The sequence below is a fragment of the Bos taurus genome, chromosome 11, assembly GCF_002263795.3.
Source record: "Bos taurus isolate L1 Dominette 01449 registration number 42190680 breed Hereford chromosome 11, ARS-UCD2.0, whole genome shotgun sequence".
Classification (NCBI taxonomy): Eukaryota; Metazoa; Chordata; class Mammalia; order Artiodactyla; family Bovidae; genus Bos; species Bos taurus.
The window spans coordinates 29,774,819-29,797,231 of NC_037338.1; the positions used below are offsets into that span (position 1 = coordinate 29,774,819).

A 22,413-nucleotide genomic window follows, 5' to 3' on the forward strand; every position below is an offset into this window, starting at 1 on the left:
TAGGAGTACCAATGAAATTAAGTTTGTGACATTTAATTCATTCTTATCACACATCTTGATTTTCTAGGGACATCTCGAGTCCCTATTGGGAGATAAAGATAATTCCAGAAAGGACAGCAAATCTAAGTGTGAATTTTTCTTTTGCTTTGTTGTTTCCTTATCATGCCTTGCAAGCTGCCAGCGCATTCGTTCTCAACCAGCCACATGAGAACCCAAGGCCACAGTCCTGTTGGACCTTGTCCAGTAGTTACCAGGATAGAGAAGTTCCTCACAATTGTGTATGTATACTTGGTTGCTTCAGAGATGCCATTAAACATGAATACTATTTGAAAAAAAAGCTCTCAGGTTGCATCAGGGCTGTTGCCTACACGATAAATGAGCCATCATAAAGACCTCACCCCTCTCTGATCCCGATAAGGCTAAGGTTAAAGTCCATCTGTGTTTGCTACTCTTATTTCCTTCTGTCTAGGCCAGAATACAATTTCTGGAACCACCTAATTCCTCTCTCAGCTGTCTTTAAGAAAAACACTATTCTTTTTACACTGTTGAATTAACTCATACACAAAACAGATGCCCAATATTTATTAATGATCATGACTCAATCATTCAGGTGGCTATTCACTAAGATGACCACCCCATAGTCCCTACATTACCATACCTCTCAGAGAGACCAAGGCCACCGCACCCCACAAGGCGGCCACCACCACTACACTCTGTGGGTGTGGGCAGTCATCCTGAAGCTCCTGGACCTTCCACTAACTATTCAAAATCCACAAGCTCAGGCTGATTTCCCGTCTCTCTCCAAGAGCTTGTCAGGCTAATCCTGTCATGCTTTATATCTCACTTGCCTCAGTCACTGCCAGAAAAACAAGCTCTCTAGGTGACCCAGCACTGGACACTTGGGACTTCCCTGGTAGTTCAGTGGCTGATTTCTCATTCAGTGCAAGGGTGCCAGTTCGATCCCTAGCTGGGGGGTGAGACCCCATATGCTGTGCTGTACTTAGTTGCTCAGTCCTGACTCTTTGTGACCCCATGGACTGTAGCTCACTAGACTCCTCTGTTTGTAGTGATTCTCCACGCTAGAATACTGGTGTGGGTTGCCATGCCCTTCTCCAGGGGATCCTCCCAACCAAGGGATCGAACCCAGGTCTCCTGGCAGATTCTTTACCAGCGGAGCCACCAGGGAAACCCAGATTCCATATACTACAACTAAATATACCGAGTGCCACAACTAAGACCCAGGGAAACCAAATAAATAAATAAAAACATTAAAAAAAAAACAAAAAAACAAACACTGGACACTCATCCCAGAATTCCTGAGTTCATGACCTAATCTGATCCAGCCACTCTCTGCTCTCCCCAAACTCTTCCTCCCAAACTGCCTTCTGCAACTCCAGGCCATCACCATCAAATCTGGCTACCCACCTCTCCTTTGAACGTTCCCTCAATTTTCTGACAGTAAGTGAATCTGGTGGTCCCTGATTATCCCATCTCCTAAGCAGCCCACTCAGGTAGAAGGCATTCACATCCTGAGCATCTGAGGGCCCGGCAGGATAGTATATGTGCCACTTGCCATTTCCAACCACTTTCCTTTTCTCCTTCTAAACATTCAGCTCCTTTGAAGTCCTTCCTATCATCTTCTGTCCTTCCAGCTCCCTTACTCAAGAACTCACAGTCACAGTTCTTCAACCTTGTTCAGCAGCTGCCTCTCTCTTGTCTCTTGTCTTCACTTCCAAACCCTGCTTAGGTCTCATAGCCCAGCATTTTCATCTCACTTTTGCAAATATCTTCCCTAACAATCTTGCCCTTCTCTCTTCTGTCATATTGGCCTAAACTAAACCATTCTGGTTGAATCCAACTTCCTACCCTCTCACAGCCTTCACCCAAACAGCTGGTTGTTGGAGTAAATCACACAATGTAGTTGATGGATTTCACTTTGAATTGGTGATCCTGAACCTCAAATGAACCACTGCATGCTGCTAAGTCCCTTCAGTCGTGTCCGACTCTGTGCAACCCCATAGACGGCAGCCCACCAGGCTTCCCCGTCCCTGGGATTCTCCAGGCAAGAACACTGGAGTGGGTTGCCATTTCCTTCTCCAATGCATGAAAGTGAAAAGTGAAAGGGAAGTTGCTCAGTCGTGTCCGACTCTAGCGACCCCGTGGACTGCAGCCTGCCAGGCTCTTCCATCCATAGGATTTTCCAGGCAAGAGTACTAGAGTGGGGAGCCATTGCCTTCTCCGAACACTGCATATTGCCCAGCAAATACTATCAAGTTTTCTGCCCATTCTAAAATGACTTCTTCCATTTTTCTTTTTTTCCTCCTCAAAATCTGCAAAGCTTTAAAGAGAAATAGAATGTTTATATAACCTCAAAGTATCTCCCCCAGAATATTTATTAAAACTCTGATGGTTTTAACATATATCCAATATATATATATATATATATATATATATCCACAGTTTCATTTATTTATTTTTAAAATTTTACTTATTTTTTGGCTGTGCTCAGTCTTTGTTGCTTTGCACTTTCCTCTGGTTGCCGGGAGCGGGGGCTACTCTCCAGTGGTTCGAGAGTTTCTCACTGCAGTGGCTTAACTTGTTGCAGAGCACAGGCTCTAGGGCCCTTGGGCTCCAGTAGTTGTGGCTCATGGGCTCCAGAGCATGGGCTCGGTAGTTGTCACAGGCTTAGCTGCTTTGAGGCATGTGGGATCTTCCCCGGCCAGGGATCAAATCATGTCTCCTGCATTGGCAGGCAGATTGTAAACCACTGGACCACAAGGGAAATCCCAGTTTCTTTTTATATTTCATTATTCAAGAGGTGATACTTAACTTCCCTCCTCTTGAGTGTTGGCTGAATATAGTGACAGACTCAAACGAAGATTATGAAAATGGAAATATAACTTCACAGTGGGAAAACCTGGCAACACCACCATATACAAGTGATACAACGAATTCAAGCAATAAAGTATCCCAGTGATAAATCATATTGATATCATGTACCCTCTGACATGATTCAATGAGAAGGGTGTGACACTTCTGTGACATTTTACCTCCCCAAACGCATAACTCTGTCCACTCTTAAGAAAACATCCTAGAAACCCCAACCGAGGGACATTCCACCAAAACTAAATTGTTCAAAATACTTTTCAAAAGTGTCAAGGTCATGAGTGAAAAGGGAAGACTGAGAAATTATCACAGATGGGTGGACACTAAGGAGATATGCCTAAATGCAATACAGGATCTTGGATTGAATCCTGGAACAGTGAAAGATCACTAGTGGGAAAACTGGGAAATTCCCAGTAAAGTCAACAGCTTAGTCAATATGTTGTATCACTATTAAGTTCGTGCGGTTATGCATGCTGCGATTCATAGAGTCGCAGAGTCGGACACGACTGAGTGACTGATCTGATCTGAACACTAGGGGATACTGGGTAAAGGACATATGAGAACTTTATACCATATTTTCAACTCTTCTGTAAAATCTAAAGTTTCAAAATAAAATTTAAAATAATAACTCTTGGGGGACCTTCCTGGTGGCCCAGTGGCTGAGACTCCACACTCCCAATGCAGAGGGGTCAAGTTGGATCCCTGGTCAGGGAACTAGATCCCACATGCAGATCCTGCATGCCACAAGGAAGATCAAAGATCTGCTGTGCTGCAACTGAAGCCTGACCCAACTAAATAAATGAATATTAAAAAAAATAACTCATATTTCCTCATCCTCACACTCTTCTTGCAGCTGGTGACCTCATTTCATACCTCTTTGATAACATAAAAGTGTCAGAACTGTTTCATTTTCCATCACCTCATTAGCATCTGCTGCTGCTTCTGTTATGGTAGGAAACCTGTCCCTGCTGGTCTCAAGGGCTCACCCTCCACTCTGGGTTCCGTCCTCCTCTCTTCATTTCTCAACGTTGTCCATCCTCCAGTTAATTTCTCATCTCCTCTGCTTCACCGATCTTCCCTTCTTCTAGATCATTTCCATCACCACATAAACATGTTGTATTATCCTTCACATTTGTAAGATCTTTCCTTGAGCCCTCATGTCTGTCATTTTACTACCCTATTTCTCACATTGTCTTGGCTATATAACTTCCAGGGTCCAGTATAAAATGAAAATATGGATGCCTTATTAAAATATTAAGAATTTCAAGACTGTTATGGTAGAGCACTATACCAAGCGTAGGGCCCTTCTAAGTAACCATGGGGTCCTATGTGACTGTGCAGGTTGCATGTCCATAAAACTGGCCTTGCGTGCTAGACTAGGCAAACTAATTTATGCTAGAAAAAGTCAGAGTTGGGATTTCCTTTGGAGGGAGCAGAGATTGTATTTTATTTCATTGTACTTTATATTTTTTGGCTGTGCCATGCAGCTTGTGGAATCTTAGTTCTCCGACCAGGGATTGAACCCGTGCCCTCTGCAATGGAAGCATGGAGTCATAAACACTGGACAGCCAGTGAATTCCTGGCCGAAGTCACACACCACTTGATAAGCATCTACATATTAATGTACTCAATAGCGAGCATTTATAATCAGTCACGTCCAACTCTTTGCGACCCCCTGGGCTGTAGCCAGCCAGGCTCCTCTGTCCACAGGATTTCCCAGACAAGAATACTGGAGTGGGTTGCTATTTCCTTCTCCAGGGTATCTTCCAGGCCCAAGGCTCAAACCGTTGTCTTCTGCATTGGCAGACAGATTCTTTACCACTGCTCCACCTGGATAGCCCACTAAATAGTGTGCTGCTGCTGCTGCTAAGTCGCTTCAGTTGTGTCCGACTCTGTGCGACCCCACAGATGGCAGCCCATCAGGCTCCTCTGTCCCTGGGATTCTCCAGGCAAGAACACTGGAGTGGGTTGCCATTTCCTTCTCCAATGCATGAAAGGAAAAGTGCAAGTGAAGTCACTCAGTCGTGTCCGACCCCATGGACTGCAGCCCACCAGGCTCCTCCGTCCATGGGATTTTCCAGGCAAGAGTACTGGAGTGGGGTGCCATTGCCTTCTTAGTACTTATTATGTAGTGTTTTATATTTTATAAAATAATTTCAAGGATAGAAAGATATGGAAAGGGCTTTATGACTAGGGGTCAAGCGTTCTGCTTTGGAGACAAAGTCAACTTTTTAAATGACAAATATAGTGATGCTTGATCAAAATTATACACAAATAATTATGTATATGTATTAAGGTGGACTCTGAATTATACAATTTTTATAAACCTAAACCAAACTAAGTAATATCCTCTATTCTTGCAGAGTACATTCTATGAAACCAGGTTCTTTAGTATATGTGAGAAGTAATGTATGAAGAATACAGTTGTATGAATTGCTGTGTTCAGTTGTATGACTACCAGACTGTTAATGAGTATTATCTAGGAGAGAGAGGGATTTGCTGAAGAGTGGTCAGAAAGAGTGTTCATTCTTCATTCTATGTCATGTATTTTTGCTTTCTACTAATGTATTGCTCATGAAATAACTAAAATTTTAAGAATTAATAGCCCTTTATAGCAAGTATCTACACATTACACTTTCCTCTAGTTCAGCAGTCCCCAGCCTCTTTGGCACCAGACACTGGTTTCATGAAAGAAAACTTTTCCACCGACAGGGGTGGGGGTGTAGTTTCGCAATGATTCAAGTGCGTTACATTTATTGTGCACTTTATTCCCATTATTATTACATCAGCTCCACCTTAGATCACCAGGCATGAGATCCTGGAGCTTGGTGACCCCTGCACTAGCCATCTACAAGGAAAACATTCATCCCATTTTAGGTTTCATTAAATTTTACACACACACACACTCTAAAATCTCTGTGAAGAAACTGTACTATAGAATATTGAATATAAAATGAGTAATTTTCTTAAACGGCACTGTTTTTTTTTAAAGAACAGGATACTAACTTTTCTCCAAAACTATATTTAACATTATCTTTTTGATTTCAAGGGAAAGTCACAACCTAAATCCCTATGACAGCAATATTTTACACTACCCATTATATCTTTCTTAATCAGTTTCTTTTTCTATCCATCCTTTTCTTTGACATTGGTTTTTCAATTGGATTCTTAATTGATGGACTGTGAATTTTGTCAGAAAAGTTTAGATACAAATTTTAAGTCGTATTTTTCTTAGTCAAATATTAGATATCAAACTGACTACTGTGAAAATTAAAAAGCAACACCTGTAAAACTTAAGAACAATTTAAAGAGTATACTTGTGTATGAAACTATAAAGAAACGTTCTTAAATACTGAACCTACAAAAGATTCACAAAGTATAAAATGAGAGCAATTTTGAGCAGTGACAAATTGAGAATGAGTTAAGAGCCATAAAAAGAAACAATATCTTGGATGTATATTCATATACTACAAGTCAGATTACTGTGGTATTTTGTCATTTATTTAATAGTCATGTTTACTCAATTCACTTTAATGAAACGAACGTTTAATAAAGAGCTGTCAAGCTTTTAAAAGATTTGATTTTTCTGGATTAGGTAGATAACAGATTCAGACTTGGCAATGGAGTATTTTGCAAACAAAGCCACAATAACCAGTTATTCTTGGGAAAAGCATGTGTAGTTTGGGGGCTGGAGGTATGTAACTTCCTGAAACAGCCCAAATGCAGAAGATAACAAAAATCTGGTTGATAGTTGTTCCTGATTTGATAGTAACAGTCTTTTCACTTGAAGAAATTTTTGAAAAGATCACAAAGTTCCAGAACTCAGGTCTAGTCCAGATTTTCAGATTTAAAACACTGATAGGATTTCCTTAAGATGTCAATAATCAAATAACTAAATAACTTAATGTCCCAGTAAAATTCACATTATATTAGTATTTACTTCAACAATGTAATTATTTACATTAGGAGAGTCAGGAGAGTTGTTTAGTCCCTAAGCCTTGTCCAACTCTTTTGTGACCCTAAGGAGTGTAGCCCACCAGGTTCACAACACACTTAAATTATTGCTCAATAAAAGCATAATCCATGATTTTATATATATTTGTAAAAATTAATCAAAATTAGCTGAATCTTTAAATTGCCTTTTCACTTTTCCTCTTTTGAACTCTTTGATAATTTAAGCTGGAAAAAAGACTTAAAAATAGGTCATAATGATATTGCAGCTAACAAAAATAACATTAAATACACTTAATACTTTAATAGTTATGAAAAGTTTCACGTCACAATTATTTTGAGTGTAACAACAGCTTGTAATTTGAATTCATTTGCGCTGAAATAATTGTCCTTTGTTTCTACTTCTCTATATTTTTGCAGTACTTACTAGCATTGTTCTCTAATATTAATCAACCCAGATAAATTCAGTTTCCAGCATTCCTCTCTATGGGAACACCTTCTCTTAAACCTTCAAATACTAAAAAAGGCTTATAAGAAATGGAAAAGACATTGAGAATAATTATAAGAAACAAAAGTTTGTCATCCTGAGAGCTAGAGAGATTTTTTTTTCGTTTCACAGGCCTATAAAATTAAACCGCCAGGTAAAGTCAGAGGTCTGTTTTTTACGGAGCTTGGGACGGTTCTCCCGCCTCTCTTTGTATTCCGTTTCACCGTCCACCTTCCACCTCCCTGCCCCCTCACTCTTTCCTCCAGACCCCATTTCTTCGAGGTTTCAGAGCGGTGCTCTCACTGGTGAAAAAGAAGTGTCGGTATTTTCCAACTTTCTCCAGGGTCCCGCCCTTCCCACCTCACCGGCCGCCGCGGGAGGAGGCACCTGGAGGCGGCGGGGACCGGGCGGACTGGGCGCACACCTGGGAAGAGGGTGATATTCCAACGGCCGCGTCCCGGGTGGGGGAGGGGAGGGGATCCTGTTCCCTGCCCCCGCCCCCGGGCGGTGACTACGCGGAGAACAGGCCTGCGGAGGTGAGCCGCCGCGGGCAGAGACCGGGGCGGGGCCGGGGGCGGGGCCGCCAGGTCAAGCAGGTCTGCTCCGCTCTACCGCGCGCCCAAATCGCGCAGTCCGTCGGCCAGCTAGCACCGTCGTCTGATCCCCGAACGCCTCGCTTCAGTCCTCTTGACGCGGACCCGCGCGTCCCACGCCTCACGCCGTCCGGCCGGCCAGTGGGCTTGCGACGACCTACTCTGTCCGCTCGTCCTCGCTGCAGCCCTCGACCTGCCTGGCGCCCTCGCGCTCTAGCGCCCTGGTCCTCGTCGCGCGCAGCATGGCGCCCCCCCAGGTCCTCGCTTTCGGGCTCCTGGTCGCCGCGGCGACGGCGGCGGTGGCCGCAGCCCAGGAAGGTAAGGAGCGGAGTCGTGGGGATAGAAGGACCGGGAGGCGGGGCGGGGGCGGTGGTGGTGGCGGTCCTCGGTGCCCTAGATGTAGACTGCGGGGAAGGGGCCGCGGTTTCCCGCCTGGAGATGGACGGCGCGGGGCTGCCCAGGCCCCCTGAGGGTGGGAGGTGGCGGGAAGGCGCCCACTCTCGCGGCGGGAGGGAGCAGCCTCGCTTGGGGGCTCTGCTCGCCTCTCTGGGAAAATGGCCTAGGGCAGGGCCGGAGGGTCCGGTAGGGAACTGAGCGGCCGCGTTCGCCGCTGCCTCGGCGCGCCCACCTCCTCCGGCTCCTGCGCTCTTGAGGTTTTGTCGAGGCGGAAACCTGCCCGGGCCGGGAGGGGACTCTGCGACGGCGACCTTCGGCCCCGCCCCTCCCCGGGCACCTGCGGCGGGCCCCGGATGTGTCTCAGGCGGGGGCCGGTGACTGCAGCCGAGGCCTCTGGGGCCGCTATGCACCTGTGCGGAGAGGCGGGGGACGGGGCGTCCTCCTGGGCCTTGACTACCCGGTGTATGGATATTTTCTCTTTAAGGACTATATAAGTAATGCCAAGTTTATTGTAGGAAATCCAGCCATATCGGTAATCGTTAAGAGTTAAAACAATAATGCTACCATTTTAAAAGAATCCTGTAATTAATAGATATATTTTTCTTTCAGGCTTTGCTCTAAATATTACCCTAAACCTAAACACATTGTTTTAGGTATTGATCCCCTCCGTCCTCACTCTCCACATTGTATTCAGTTTTCCCTTTCCTTTAGTCTTGAAAAACACGATTTAAATGATACAAAACAATCTGTAGCCGGAAAGGTTGCATCATTATCCTAAACTTGGACGTGTAATTTGATTCCAGGTTTTCTTACTCTGGAATAAACATCTTGGCCGCCATCTCTTGGTTTATTTGTAAGGTGGTGGCTAGCAGTGAGGTGTCGTTTAACCAGATTTCTGGAAAGGCTTTTATTTTTATAGTCTCACCAACAGGGTTCGGCCTAATTCATTACACTTTCAGAATAATGCAGTTTAATCAACTCATGTTATTTCAAGTTCAGTCTGAGGCTAAATACTTAATTTTAAATTGCTTTAAAGTGGGAATCCCTGGCGGTCCAGCGATTAAGACTCAATGCTTCCACTACCGGAGGCGCTGGGTAGGACCTCTGGTTGGGGGACTAAGTTTCCGCATGCCCTGAGGCAGGACCAAAACAAATTGCTTTAAAGTGATAACAGCTGCTGTAGGAGTATGTTCAGAAAGTGTGTGCCTGATTGTCACTTTAAAATTTCACGGTGTTTAGGCATAACTTTGTTCTCTGAGCAGGTATATAGCATAATGCAGTGTAAGATTTTTAACTCCTTGAGGACAGCCACTAGACTTTCTTTTTGTGACCCTAATACTGAGTTTAGTGATGAACAGATTATATAGGTGGTTCATATTGATTAAATAGGGAAAAATTAAAGACAACTTGAGATATGAAGTTTCAATATATCAGTTCTTCAGCCTGTTAAAGTTAGTGTTTGTTTATAATCTTGCACTCTCTTATCTAGACTAATAAAAGAAATGGGCTTGTCAGTTTGAAGTTAAAATAAGCTTTTGAGATAGTCAAAAATATAAATATTAAACTGACATCAATATGCAGGATGGGCTGCTTAATAGCACTTTCAAAATCAGGTACTAGGATTTAATTCAGTTAGAAAAGAGGTACCTCCCAATTCAATTGAAAATTAAATTTTTCCAAGACACAAAATTGTCCAGGGATTGAGTATGTTTCCATTAAGTCTCAGAAGAAGTATCTCTTATTAATTAAAGGGTGGGAAGAGGGAAGTAATGTGAGTTATTCACAGATCCTAGAATTGGCATTTTAAACTTGATTTTTATTTTATATTGGGATCTAGTTGATTTATAACATACTAGTTTCAGGTATAGAGCAAAGTGGTTCAGTTATACAGGTACATATATCCATTTTTTCAAATTCTTTTCCCATATAGGTTATTAAAAAATACTGAGTAGAGTTCCTGTGCTATACAGTAGGTCCTTATTGATTATTTTATATATAGTAGTGTGTTGTTGATTTTGAGGAAGAGTCATGACCGGCAGGCGAGTGTTTAGCAGGACAGGAGGGAAGAAGCTGAGTCTGGGAGTATCAAGAAGGCAAAGCTGAAACTGGTGTTTGGAGGGTTTATTCTTGGTTTAAAAAAGAAATGTAGGAGAGTATGGAAATTAGACTGCCTATTTAGCATTGTGTCAGCCACTTCAATTGTAGCTGAAAAGTTAAACATTCAGGACCACTCTTTAAGGCTGTGTGTCCCGTAACTTGGGGATTATTGTCAAAACATAATTTAGCTGATTCAACATCAGAGTTGATAGTTGCATCCTCATTTTTAAAGTGGATTTTCCCCTCACCAGGATGTGTGTGTGAAAACTACAAACTGACCACAAACTGCTCTGTGAACGCACTCGGTCAGTGCCAGTGTACTTCAGTTGGTACACAGCATTCCGTCATTTGCACAAAATGTGAGTAGAATATCCTCATTGCCTTTAAGTTTTATTTGATTTATACTTCTTTAATTGATATGTCTTGAGTTGGAAGTGTTTAATTGGCTCAAATCTGAATCATGCTATTTTGTCAACATTATCTCATCTTTGAAGTTTCTTATGATTTAGAAAGTGAACATGAAAACTTGTAAAATCTGTAATAATCTTTGGCCCTGGGAATTTGGAGTGAATTAAATTTTTTCTTTAAACACAAAACTGCAGTTATTTTTCAGTTTGGAATGACACTTTCCTTTCAGTGGCTACTAAATGCTTGGTGATGAAGGCAGAAATTAGTCACTCAAAGTCCGGGAGAAGAAGGAAACCAGAGGGCGCCATCCAGAATAATGACGGGCTCTATGACCCCGAGTGTGATGACAAGGGGCTCTTCAAAGCCAAGCAGTGCAACGGCACCTCCACGTGCTGGTGTGTGAACACTGCTGGGGTCAGAAGAACCGATAAGGACAGTGAAATCTCCTGCTCTGAGCCAGTGAGGACCTAGTGAGTTGGGCTGCCTCTATATTACTTGTTTTCATGCTTTTTGAATTCGTTTAATTAAATGTACTTTTGAATATGTAACGTGATTTTGTGATTTAGAATTCAAAAGAGAAAAAAGAGTGGACAGTGACAGTCTCATCTCGATCCTATCCCATCTCAACCCCCTAGTTACTCGTTTACTTCTGTAGAATTGATGTCACATGCCATAACCTTCCAGAGATCTTCTGTGAATTTACTAGCAATGTATTATATCTTATTTTTAAATGTTTTTCCTTTTGCTTATATATTTTTACTTAACACTGTTCAGTATTTTAAGTTGGATTGGTGTTCAGTGTACATGAACAATTTAAGCTACTCATATATTTGCTTATTTATTGTATTTTAAAGTGAGATATGGTTGTTTTAGGGATTATATAATGAAGAGGAATGGAAACACACTCGAGCTAGTTTAAGCCAAAAAGATTTTATTGGAAGAGACTGAGACGAAAGTTATCACAGCCAAGGCAGGCACTCTCCACTTCTGTCTTCTGGAGGCCTGTGGCCACTTTGCTTTTTCTCTCAGTGCCTTTTTTCTTTTCACTTGAATGTGGCCCACCATGACCAGCTAAGCCTTGGCTTTATGTGATCTTGACTGTGGTGGCCAGAAGGTCTATGTTAGAATGGCTGAGTTCTTTATAAACAATGTCTGAGGGCCAAGGAAGAAATGAAGGGCATATCTATAGTATAGATCCTTTTTCTGTTAATTTCCTTGTAATTCCATGTGGGAATTTTGGTATTAGCTTATTAAGAAAATAATATAAAAGGCAGAGTTGTTATGTTTAATCAATACTGTTTCTTTATAGCTGGATCATCATTGAACTAAAACACAAAACAAGGGAAAAACCTTATGATCTTCAAAGTTTGCAGTCGTAAGTGCTATTAAATGCATTATATTTGTACAGTTGACACTCAAATCTTCCATCTTATACCATTAGATAAATTAAAGTCTCATTACTTTTTTATATTTCTGAAAAATAGGATAATATAAATAATATTTTTTAACTTTAAAAGATAGAGATACAAGAATTGTACAGATTCTTATACAGTAACCTTTGCTTAGATTCACCAGTGAAGATTTTGCCATGTTTTATATGAGTATGCATGTGTGTGTGTGTACTTTCTGTTATCTATCTGAGCATGTATAAATATTATTTCTGCAGAACCATTTGAGAGCAAATTCTAGATAACATGCATCCTGATCCCTAAATACTATAGTGTATCTTTTCCTAGAAAAAAAGAAGGCATTCTCTTACATAATCACTGTACAGTTATCAAATTCAGGAAATTTAACATTAAACCACATTGTTCCAGTTTTCCCAATATTTTTTGTGGCAAATTTTTCCCCTCTAACACAGAACCCAATCTGTGATCATGCATTTAGTTGTTATGACTGTTCAGTCTCTTTATATATGGAACACTGCTTTGGCCTTTCTTTGTCTTCCCAGTAAAATTGAAAATTTTAATTAATATTTAAATTATAAACCATGACATTGATATTTTTGAAGAGTATGGCCAAATTATTTTATAGACTGTCCTTCAATTTTGGATTGGTCTCATGTTTCCTCATAATTAAATACAAGTAATGCATTTTTGACAAAAAAACTACTAACAATGACCTTGTGTCCCTCTCAGTACTTCACACTGGGAGGCACACAAGGTCAGCTCGTGCCTTCACTAGTGATGTTAACTGTGGTCGGGGTCCACCAGGTTTCTCCACTGTGGATACCACTTTTCTCTTTGTAATTAATATAATCTGTGGGCAGGTACTTGGATACTGTGTAAATGTCCTATTTCTATTAAAACTAGAACTCAACAGTTTTTGCATCAATATGAATTATTATTTTTGGAATATGAATTATTTTGATGATAGTTGCAAAATGGCATCATTTTTTTTCTATTTATAGTGCACTCAAGGACGTAATCACAAATCGTTATCAACTGGATCCAAAATATATCACAAATATTCTGGTAAGTTTTTTTTTTTTTGAAGCAGATCGGCTTTAACAGAGAGTTGGTTGGACAGTTTGGTTTGGGTATGATTTTTGATAGTGGTTGAACTGTATTTGAATAACACTGTAAGCCCTGGGCTCTTAATCTAAAGAATCCCCTGTTATTGCTTTCCCTCCATACTCTTGAAAAACCTCAGTTTACCCTTACAGAAAAGGTAGTGTCTCTTAGTTTCCCCAGCACATGCCAGTCTTTTTACCTTGGAAAATCTCTCTCTCTGGTTGCTTTTGGCAATATTTACTTTTGTTGTTGTTCAGTTGCTCAGTTGTGTCTGACTCTTCGACCCCATGGACTACAGCAGGCCAGGCTTCCCTGTCCTTCATTATTGACTGGAGTCTGCTCACACTCATGTCTGCTGAGTCAGTGATGCCATCCAACCATCTCATCCTCTGTCACCCCCTTCTCCTCCTGCCCTCAATCTTTCCCAGCATCAGGGTCTTCTCCAGTGAGTCGCTCTTCACATCAAGCGGCCAAAGTATTAGAGCTTCAGCTTCAGCATCAGTCCTTCCGATGAATATTCAGGGTTTATTTCCTTTAGGACTGACTGGTTGCTTTAGGATTGACTACTTACTTTAGGATGCTACTTAGTCCTGTTGTCTTTGGTTTCAGGAGCTAGTCTTTAACCAGTTAGCCCTTCCTTAACTCTTTCAACTCTGCGTGAAAAATGCTCAGATAGTGTGATGGAATTCTTTCAAGGCAAAAAATTGACATCATTTTTTAAAAGACTTTTTGGTAGGGATATGCTTTTTTCCTTCCTAAAAGCAGAACATGGTAAATGGTTTTGGATTGCATTTCTTTAGCATTTTAGTAAATGAGGTACTTTAATATCTTGTTCAAAATCTTTTCCAGAAAGAAAATTCTCTTTTGAAAAAAAAACTATAATTATCTTTGTTTGCATTGCTATTTTTTCTATGCCTTGGATTGATGTAACTTTCCAAAGATTTTGATGTTATTGTTAATGATAAACCAAATTATCCACTAATGACAAGAAATACCAGCACATGCAGGTTACAGACAATCAAACATTGAATATTCTGATTGTTGAACAATGATATTTTCATACAATTTTTGTTATAGTAATATTAATTTCTATTTTTTACTCCCTTCCCCTCCCTCCCCACTCCCACCCCAGTATGAGAACGATGTTATCACTATTGATCTGGTACAAAATTCTTCTCAGAAAACTCAGAATGATGTGGATATTGCTGATGTGGCTTATTATTTTGAAAAAGATGTGAGTATAATCTTGCTTATTTTATCTCTGTTTTAGAAATGTCTTTCATCTATTTCTCTACTTTTAGATCAACCATTATGAATAAATATTCTCCAGTGGTTCTCATGTGCCAATTAACTTTGTCCTCCTTTTCGTTCACATGCGCCTTTCTTATATACTTTTTTACTTGTTCGTATATTTATGCCTTTTTATCAAATTGTTATGCCTAGAATATTTTCTCTCTTATGATTCTTGTTACCTCCTTGGCAGTTATTTAGCTTGTGAGTCTAGTCTTCCCTACTATAATTTCTATGAACAAGAGACTCTGTAAAAATTGCTGTTTAACTGGTGGGATTAAATTGTGTGTTTAATATACTAAAGTGAGCTATTTTCTGATGAAATTTGGGATTCACTTCAAAATAACCAGGCTAGGGAATTACCTGGCTATCCAGTGATTAGGACTCTGTGCTTTCACTGCCAAGGGCCCAAGTTCAATCTCTGGTCATGGAACTAAGATCTCACAAACTGTGCAGTGTAGCCAAAAAAACCAAAAAAGTACCCAGGCCAAGGGGAGGCTAGGGGGTTGGGAGAGAAGGAAGAATAGATAAGATTGGCCCTGTGTTTATACTATTGAACCTGAGTAATAGGTATATGGACCTAATTATACTATAATTTTTACTTTTATATATGTTTGGAAATTTCCTGTCATAAAGTTTTTTTTTTTTTTTTTTTATTTCAATGGATAAGACTGTTATCACCAAAACCATAAAGATTCTTGGCAGCAGTTCTTTTGGTACATAATTGGCACATAATTCATGGCTGTGGTGGGTTTTTCTTAACTATTTTAAATTGCTTTTCTCCTCAATATAGGTTAAAGATGAATCCTTGTTCCATTCCAAAAGGATGGACCTGAGAGTAAATGGGGAACTACTGGATCTGGATCCTGGTCGAACTTCAATTTACTATGTTGATGAAAAACCACCTGAATTTTCAATGCAGGGTCTACAAGCTGGTATTATTGCCGTCATTGTGGTTGTGGTAGTAGCAATTATTGCTGGAATCATTGTGCTGGTGAGTTTGGAACAAGTGAAATTTCATTTAAGGATCTTTTCTTTCAAGAAATGGTGATAATATGAAAGAGCCCCGACCATGTTCCAAAATAAGTTAATGAAACAAAATCTTCATTTGTTGTACTCCTTTATGCTGAATGAATCTATTGCATTTCTGGCCCCTTTTTGTAAAATAGTCAGCCTTATGAAGAAAGGATGCTGATCTGAGAAAAGCTTGTAGCTGAGCACTTCTCAGGTCGGTTATGTTGCCATTGAGTAGCCAGTGTCCTTTAGTTGTCCTCACTGCACACAGGAGTATGATTTAACACTCTTGCCAGGTTAAGTGCAAAATAATCTGAATTTCCAAACCACTCAGTGAGATGAAACTGCATTTTTTTGAACACATTGTGAACACATGTTAACACTGAAACACAATGTTAGCATAAAAAAGAGTTAAAAGAGATAAACATGAAGCCACAGTTTAAATAAAAGAGTAGTAAATTGAACTTGGCAGTGCTTCAGAAGAAGACCATACCACCTGAGAAGCAGGGTTTGTTGTAGATACGTAAGGAAATCTTACCAACGTGACAGAATAAAGACATAGATTTGAGGGTGTACGGCAGCTTATATTTTTTTGCTATCCATCTGGAAGAAAACAAAAGATGGATTCCTATTTCACCCCACCAGAGCTGGCCACATTGCTCAGCTGTGTGTGAATAGCACCTTCTGAAGCACAGCAGCATGAAAGGAGTGGGCCAGTTCACCCGTGTTCAAACACAAATTCTGGATGGGTTATAGTTCAAAATGTTAAAGAGTAAAATAAGTCTCAAAATTAATTTATGAAATGTTTGTACAACCTTGTAGTAAAAGAAACCAAGTAAGGTGGGAAATCTGGAGTCCATGAAGTCAAATATTTGACTTCATTGAAATTAAGTATTTTGTATGGCAGAGATGCTGTAAAGTGAAAAAAAATATATATGTGTGTGTATCAATGATAGGCTCAGGAAAAATATTCACTATGAATAAAACAAGTTATTATGCATAATATATAAAGAGTTCTTACAAACTGATGAAACTAAAGAAAGAAATGGTAATAGGTGTGAGTAGACTTTTCACTTTCATGCATTGGAGAAGGAAATGGCAACCCACTCCAGTGTTCTTGTCTGGAGAATCCCAGGGATGGGCGGGCCTGGTGGGCTGCTGTCTATGGGGTTGCACAGAGTTGGACACGACTGACGTGAATTAGCAGCAGCAGCAGACAACTTACAGAAAAGGAATTCCAGACGGCAAATAAATACATGAAAGGTTGATCATAGGAATCTAATTGTCCTACAGAAATAAAAGCACAAGTAATAAGGAAGCACGGTCAAGGTCACGTGTTGTGTTGCTAGTAAGGATGAATCTGGACACAGCCTGAGTGTACGTCCAGCAGAGAATGGACAAGTCAGCTCCGGGGCATCCATGCTGTGGAATAAAACGGCTACTAAAGAGAAAGAGTTCTACCCATAGCTTTCGATCTGGAAGAATTCCTGTGATGCGGATGCAGGCTGTGTAAAGAGGGAAATTATGTTGCATGATCCCATTTTTAGACCCCCCAAACTTACATGCATACATGTTATATTCTTACTAGGGTGGAACAAGATGTGGAAGAATGAACACTAGGCTGTTAAATTTCACTGAAGATTGTTCATTGTTTTCTTGATGCTTTTAAAAACAGTATGGATTTTAAAATTAAATTTGTTCAGATCAGAATTGTGTTCATTAAAAGTATGTATGTCAATTTAGACTAATTTTTTGTTTGGGTAGCAGTCCTCAAATAGTAATCATTTTTCTTCCACTTAGGTTGTTTCCAGAAAGAAAAGCATGACAAAGTATGAGAAAGCTGAGGTAAGTGGGTTATTTAATTAAAAGGCCCTTGTTTAATCTCTTATTCCTCATAATCACTATACCTTCCAGACACTAATGGATCTCAACTACACTGGAGTCCCTTTACAGTGTAGACCTTAGGATCTTAGGGAGAGTCTCACAGTACAGACCAGATTATATTGAGTTCTGACCACTTAATAGCTGGGTGAGTTGTTTAACTTCCTTTAAGCCTCCATGTTTCCTTTATCTGTAAGATGGGGATGATAGTACAGACCCTTTGTAAGGATTAAATAGAGTAATCTGTAAAGTGTCAGTCCCATGCTTGCCACATAGCAAGATGTTTGCCATCTGGAGTAGTTGTCATTGCCTTGTCTTGGTTCTGTCTACAATTAATTTTGCAACCTGAGACAAAAATCATTTAATTTTAAACTTCAATTCCCTCACCCATAAAAAAGACTGATAATAGAAAATGGTTCTTCCTTAAATATTTAGCTTACCTTCTACTTCTGTCACTGGCCATCTTATCACTAAAAAGCAATTTGGATCATGTATTCAATGTATATTTCCTTGTAATACACTTTAAAAAAAAATTTAAATGTCATAAATGTGGAAGAGAATTTTCTTGCTTTTTGTTTTTTAAGCTATTTTCAGAATGAACAAAAAATTGAAAAATTATTTAAATTTTTTTTCTTTTTTCCCCTCTATTTCAGATAAAGGAGATGGGTGAGATGCATAGGGAACTCAATGCATAACACTAGTTTGAAGAATAACTACAATAAGGGAAATTAGTAAACAGACTCAGATTATAAACATACGCATGGGGCGAAGAGAAGATCTTTGAAGACCACTGTTGTGTTGTTAGTTAACATCATATGTTTGTACTAGTTAAAACTGTACTCAAAATATAAACAGTTTGAAATTGACTTTACCAATCTTAAAATTTGACTACAAGTGTCCTATCGATACAGATCTAAAACCCAGAATTTGGACTGATAGTTTGAATTACTTATGCCTAACATTGAAGGGCACGCATTAAATATGCTTCCACAGTAGTTTGAAATGACTACTGGCTTGTCCATTTGTGATTAAATAGCTGCTTTCCTATTTACTTTGACTCTTGTACATATAAACTTTTTTTATGAACTATGAAATAAACATTAAAAAAGTTTCCTAACTTTTGAATCACATTGAATCAAATTTCATAGTATACACATAAGATAATAGGTTAAGAAATGCTCTGAATGCTAGCTACAAATTAGAATTTGCATGAGCCCTTATAATCACGTATGTGTGCGTGCTAAGTGGGTTGCCATTTCCTCCTCCAGATAATCATGTATACTCAATATAAAATTAATAACGTAATGTATAACTTCTACAAAGAAAAAACAAGCAATTTTATTCTGAATCCATCTAAGATTCTATTTCAGACAAAGTCGCATTTTGGCAGACTAATACCTTAAGGCTGAATTGATGGACAGTGTTGTGGAACGTGAATTCCATGGGTGGTTGTATTAGAAGCACCAGTTTTTCAACTGAATTATTATGGTACAAACACATTTTATATGAAGTTAAAGTATCCTGAAATATTTTGCTTTTGATAAGAAACTTTAAAAAATACTATGAAAAGAATGTTAAAGAAAAATTTAAAAGCTGTATTTAAGTATTTACTTATGATTTTTATCCCTTCCGTAGTAGGCAGAATTCTAGGATGGCCCCTAAGATTTCTTACCCATGATATATATGCTCTATATAATTCCTTCCCTTAGAGTGTGGGCAGAATCTGTGAATATGATAAGGTGATGACTCCTGAGATTCAGTTACATGGCATAAGCGAAGGGATTTTCCAGATGCAATTATGATCCCTTTTCACTTGACTCAAAAGGGAGATTACAAAAGAGTGCCTTAAAGTAGGAGACAAAAAGCGGAAATAGATGTACTCTCTTGTTAACTGTAAAGCAGACTACCATGTTTTGGAGAGAGTCACCTATCAGGAAATGGCTGGGCAACCGAGGGCCCAGTCACTCAACCATGGAAGTGAATTCTCAACAAATGAGCTCAGAAGAGGACTTAAATTTGTCATAATTTGTTATGCAGCAACAAAAATCAGTCTTCGAAAGTAATGAGAACTTTAAAGACAAATAGACAAATATGAAAATAGCCATTACCCTAGGCCTGAGACAGCACCCAAAGAAACTGTATACACCCTGGGCTGGAGTTCAGACCTGGGAGAGGGCTGATGAAGAGACCTGTGGCTCGATGAAGAGCAGAGAAGTTCCTGTGGTGCTGCACGGGCAGAACTTGTCGAAAATCTCTTGGGATTTACTGGGAAAATTTGCCCTCAAGAATAGGAGTCATCAAACTACAGCCTGCAGCCTGGTCTACCACCTGTTTTCAAAACTGGGAGCTAGAATGGTTTTTGCATTTTTAACCAGTTGAAAAAAAATAGGGTATTTCAGTGTATGTAAAATAGTGCAAAATATTACACGGGATAAAAATTTCAGTGTCCACAAAGTCTTACTGGAGCACTGCTACACTCGTTCATGTGTTGAGTGTGGCTGTTTTTCACTACAAGGGCAGCTAATTGTGACAGACTGACCTAATGGGAGGAAAAGGCAATGGCACCCCACTCCAGTACTCTTGCCTGGAAAATCCCATGGACGGAGGAATCTGGTAGGCTGCAGTCCATGGGGTCGCACAGAGTCGGACATGACTGAGCGACTTCATTTTGACTTTGCACTTTCATGCATTGGAGAAGGAAATGGCAACCCACTCGTGTTCTTGCCTGGAGAATCCCAGGCACAGAGGAGCCTGTTGGGCTGCCGTCTATGGGGTCGCACAGAATCGGACACGACTGAAGCGACTTAGCAGCAGCAGCAGCAGACCTAATGGGAAGTAAAGCCTCACTACTCTGGCCCTTTACAAAAGTTTGTTGACCCCTGTTCTAGGGTGCTAAGGGAAAGATCTGACACCTAAGGCACTGTACAAAGCTGTTTTTTACAGTTGGGGTGGGGGGGCAGTGCTCAGGGAAGCTGCCATCAGCTGCCCAGGGCTGTAGAATCCCTGGGTGCTGCCACAGCTGGGCACTGGGGGGAAGTGGCTGGTGCCACAAGGGAAACAATACCCTTTCCTCTTGCAGTGTTGCTCCAGCGCCCTCTTCTGACAAAGCTTCAGAGCAGGCACAAAGGGTGAATTAAGGTTTAGTTGCTAAGTCGTGTCCAATTCTTTTGCAACCCCATGGACTGTAGCCCACTAGGCTCCTCTGTCCATGGGATTTCCCGGGCAAGAATGCTGGAATGGGTTGCCATTTCCTTCTCCAGGGGATCTTCCCGACTCAGGGATGGATCCCAGGTCTCTTGTATCACCTGCGTTGGCAGGCAGATTCTTTTCCACTAGTGCCACTTGGAGCGCCCAATGACCTCATCACCTTCCTCCGGAAACTTAGTCCATCACTTATATCCTCAGAATCAGCTAGTGACATTGTGACCATGTAACAAGTCCTAAATTCTTTTTTCTCTTACCTTCTCCATCGTTTTGGTCATCAGTCCCTGAGATTCTCCCTCGGGAATAAGTCTACCTCCAATCTGCCTTCCCTTAACACATTTATACTGATCTCTTTGCCACCAGTCTATTCCCTCTCTAGCCCAGATCAGTGGCTCAGATGGTAAAGAGTCTGCCTGCAATGTGGGAAACCCAGATTTGATCCCTGGGTCAGGAATATCCCCCTGGAGAATGGAATGGCAACCCACTCCAGTATGCTTGTCTGGAAAATCACATAGATGGAGGAGCCTGTCAGGCTCCAATCCGTGGGGTCATAAAGAGTCAGACATGACTGAGTGACTAACACACACACACTTTGCCACCAATCTATTCCTTCTCTAGCCCAAATGCTAAATTGCTCCCATAACGATTTGCCTAAAGTTGATCACAGCATTTTTCTACCCCTTCCTCCTCCAGTCTGGACCTGCACTGGGCGCTCCTTCCCCTTTTGGCTGCCCAGCATCCCATCCCCTCTTCCATTTGGGGAGAATTCTGCTGTGTATGGTATTGGTGGGAGCCAATTCTTCACCTCCCTCTGCAGAAGTTTAAGAGCAGTGATGTTCCCTCTGCCCTGAGCATCTAGGGCACAGGCATCCCTACCTAGGACTTGAGATCTTGTGACAAAAAGGGAGAACAGTTGAGAAGACTCTCATGGGCAGTGGTGGGGTGAGACCAATGGCATACACAGGAGTGGTCCCTGAATGGCATCCAGTCCTCTAGCTATGGTCACTCTGCCTGGCCTCCCTTGGTTCCTCCTTTGTCTCCATTCCACAACTTTACCACTTGCCTAGATGTAATTTTACTTAATACCAAGATCTCTTCATTCCCAGTCTTTCCTGTGTATTATCCCAGAACAACACAGTCAAAATATATTTTATTGCCCATTATACTCCAATATATCCAACTTTGCTATATGCAAAATTTTTCTTTCCATTCCTCAAACGTTCCTGTTCCCAGGTCCTTTTATACTTTGCTTGGGCTTGACCATATCTTTTCTTTTTTTTAAAATTGAGGTATAGCTGATGTACGTTACCTAAGTTTCGGGTGTACCACAGTCTTATGTTGTTTCTTACATCTGCAGTATCCTCTACTTAGTCAAGGCCCAGCTTAAGATCCCCTTTCATGACGGCTTTCTTAGCACTTTAGCCTCCGCTCTTTCTACTTCTTTCAACACAAAGGAGGTTAGGATATGCTACCCCTAAATATGCCACTTTGGTGTAAGGGTTCTTTTTGCCAAAGGCAAATGACAATCAACAGATGCAGAAAAAATTCTTCACCCACCTCTTATCTGCCTGAAATCAGGGCATAAATTTCCCTTTGTGAAGGTGCTTCCCCTTGAATCATCCTTTGAACCAGAGATGGAGAGTTGACACTGAGATGAGTTTGCATAACCAGACCCTACTACAGTAGCCCTATC

General features: G+C 40.7%; 1 protein-coding gene across 1 annotated transcript; it reads left to right on the top strand.

Moving 5' to 3' along the window:
* The first annotated feature begins 7,945 nt into the window (after positions 1 to 7,945).
* EPCAM (epithelial cell adhesion molecule) lies at positions 7,946 to 18,633 on the top strand. The gene is given in 9 exon segments (NM_001035290.1): positions 7,946 to 8,235; positions 10,662 to 10,769; positions 11,048 to 11,288; positions 12,128 to 12,193; positions 13,229 to 13,292; positions 14,464 to 14,565; positions 15,415 to 15,615; positions 17,436 to 17,480; positions 18,170 to 18,633. Coding segments are annotated over 9 exon segments (945 nt in total). The 5' UTR covers positions 7,946 to 8,159; the 3' UTR covers positions 18,212 to 18,633.
* Positions 18,634 to 22,413: the final 3,780 nt, after the last annotated feature.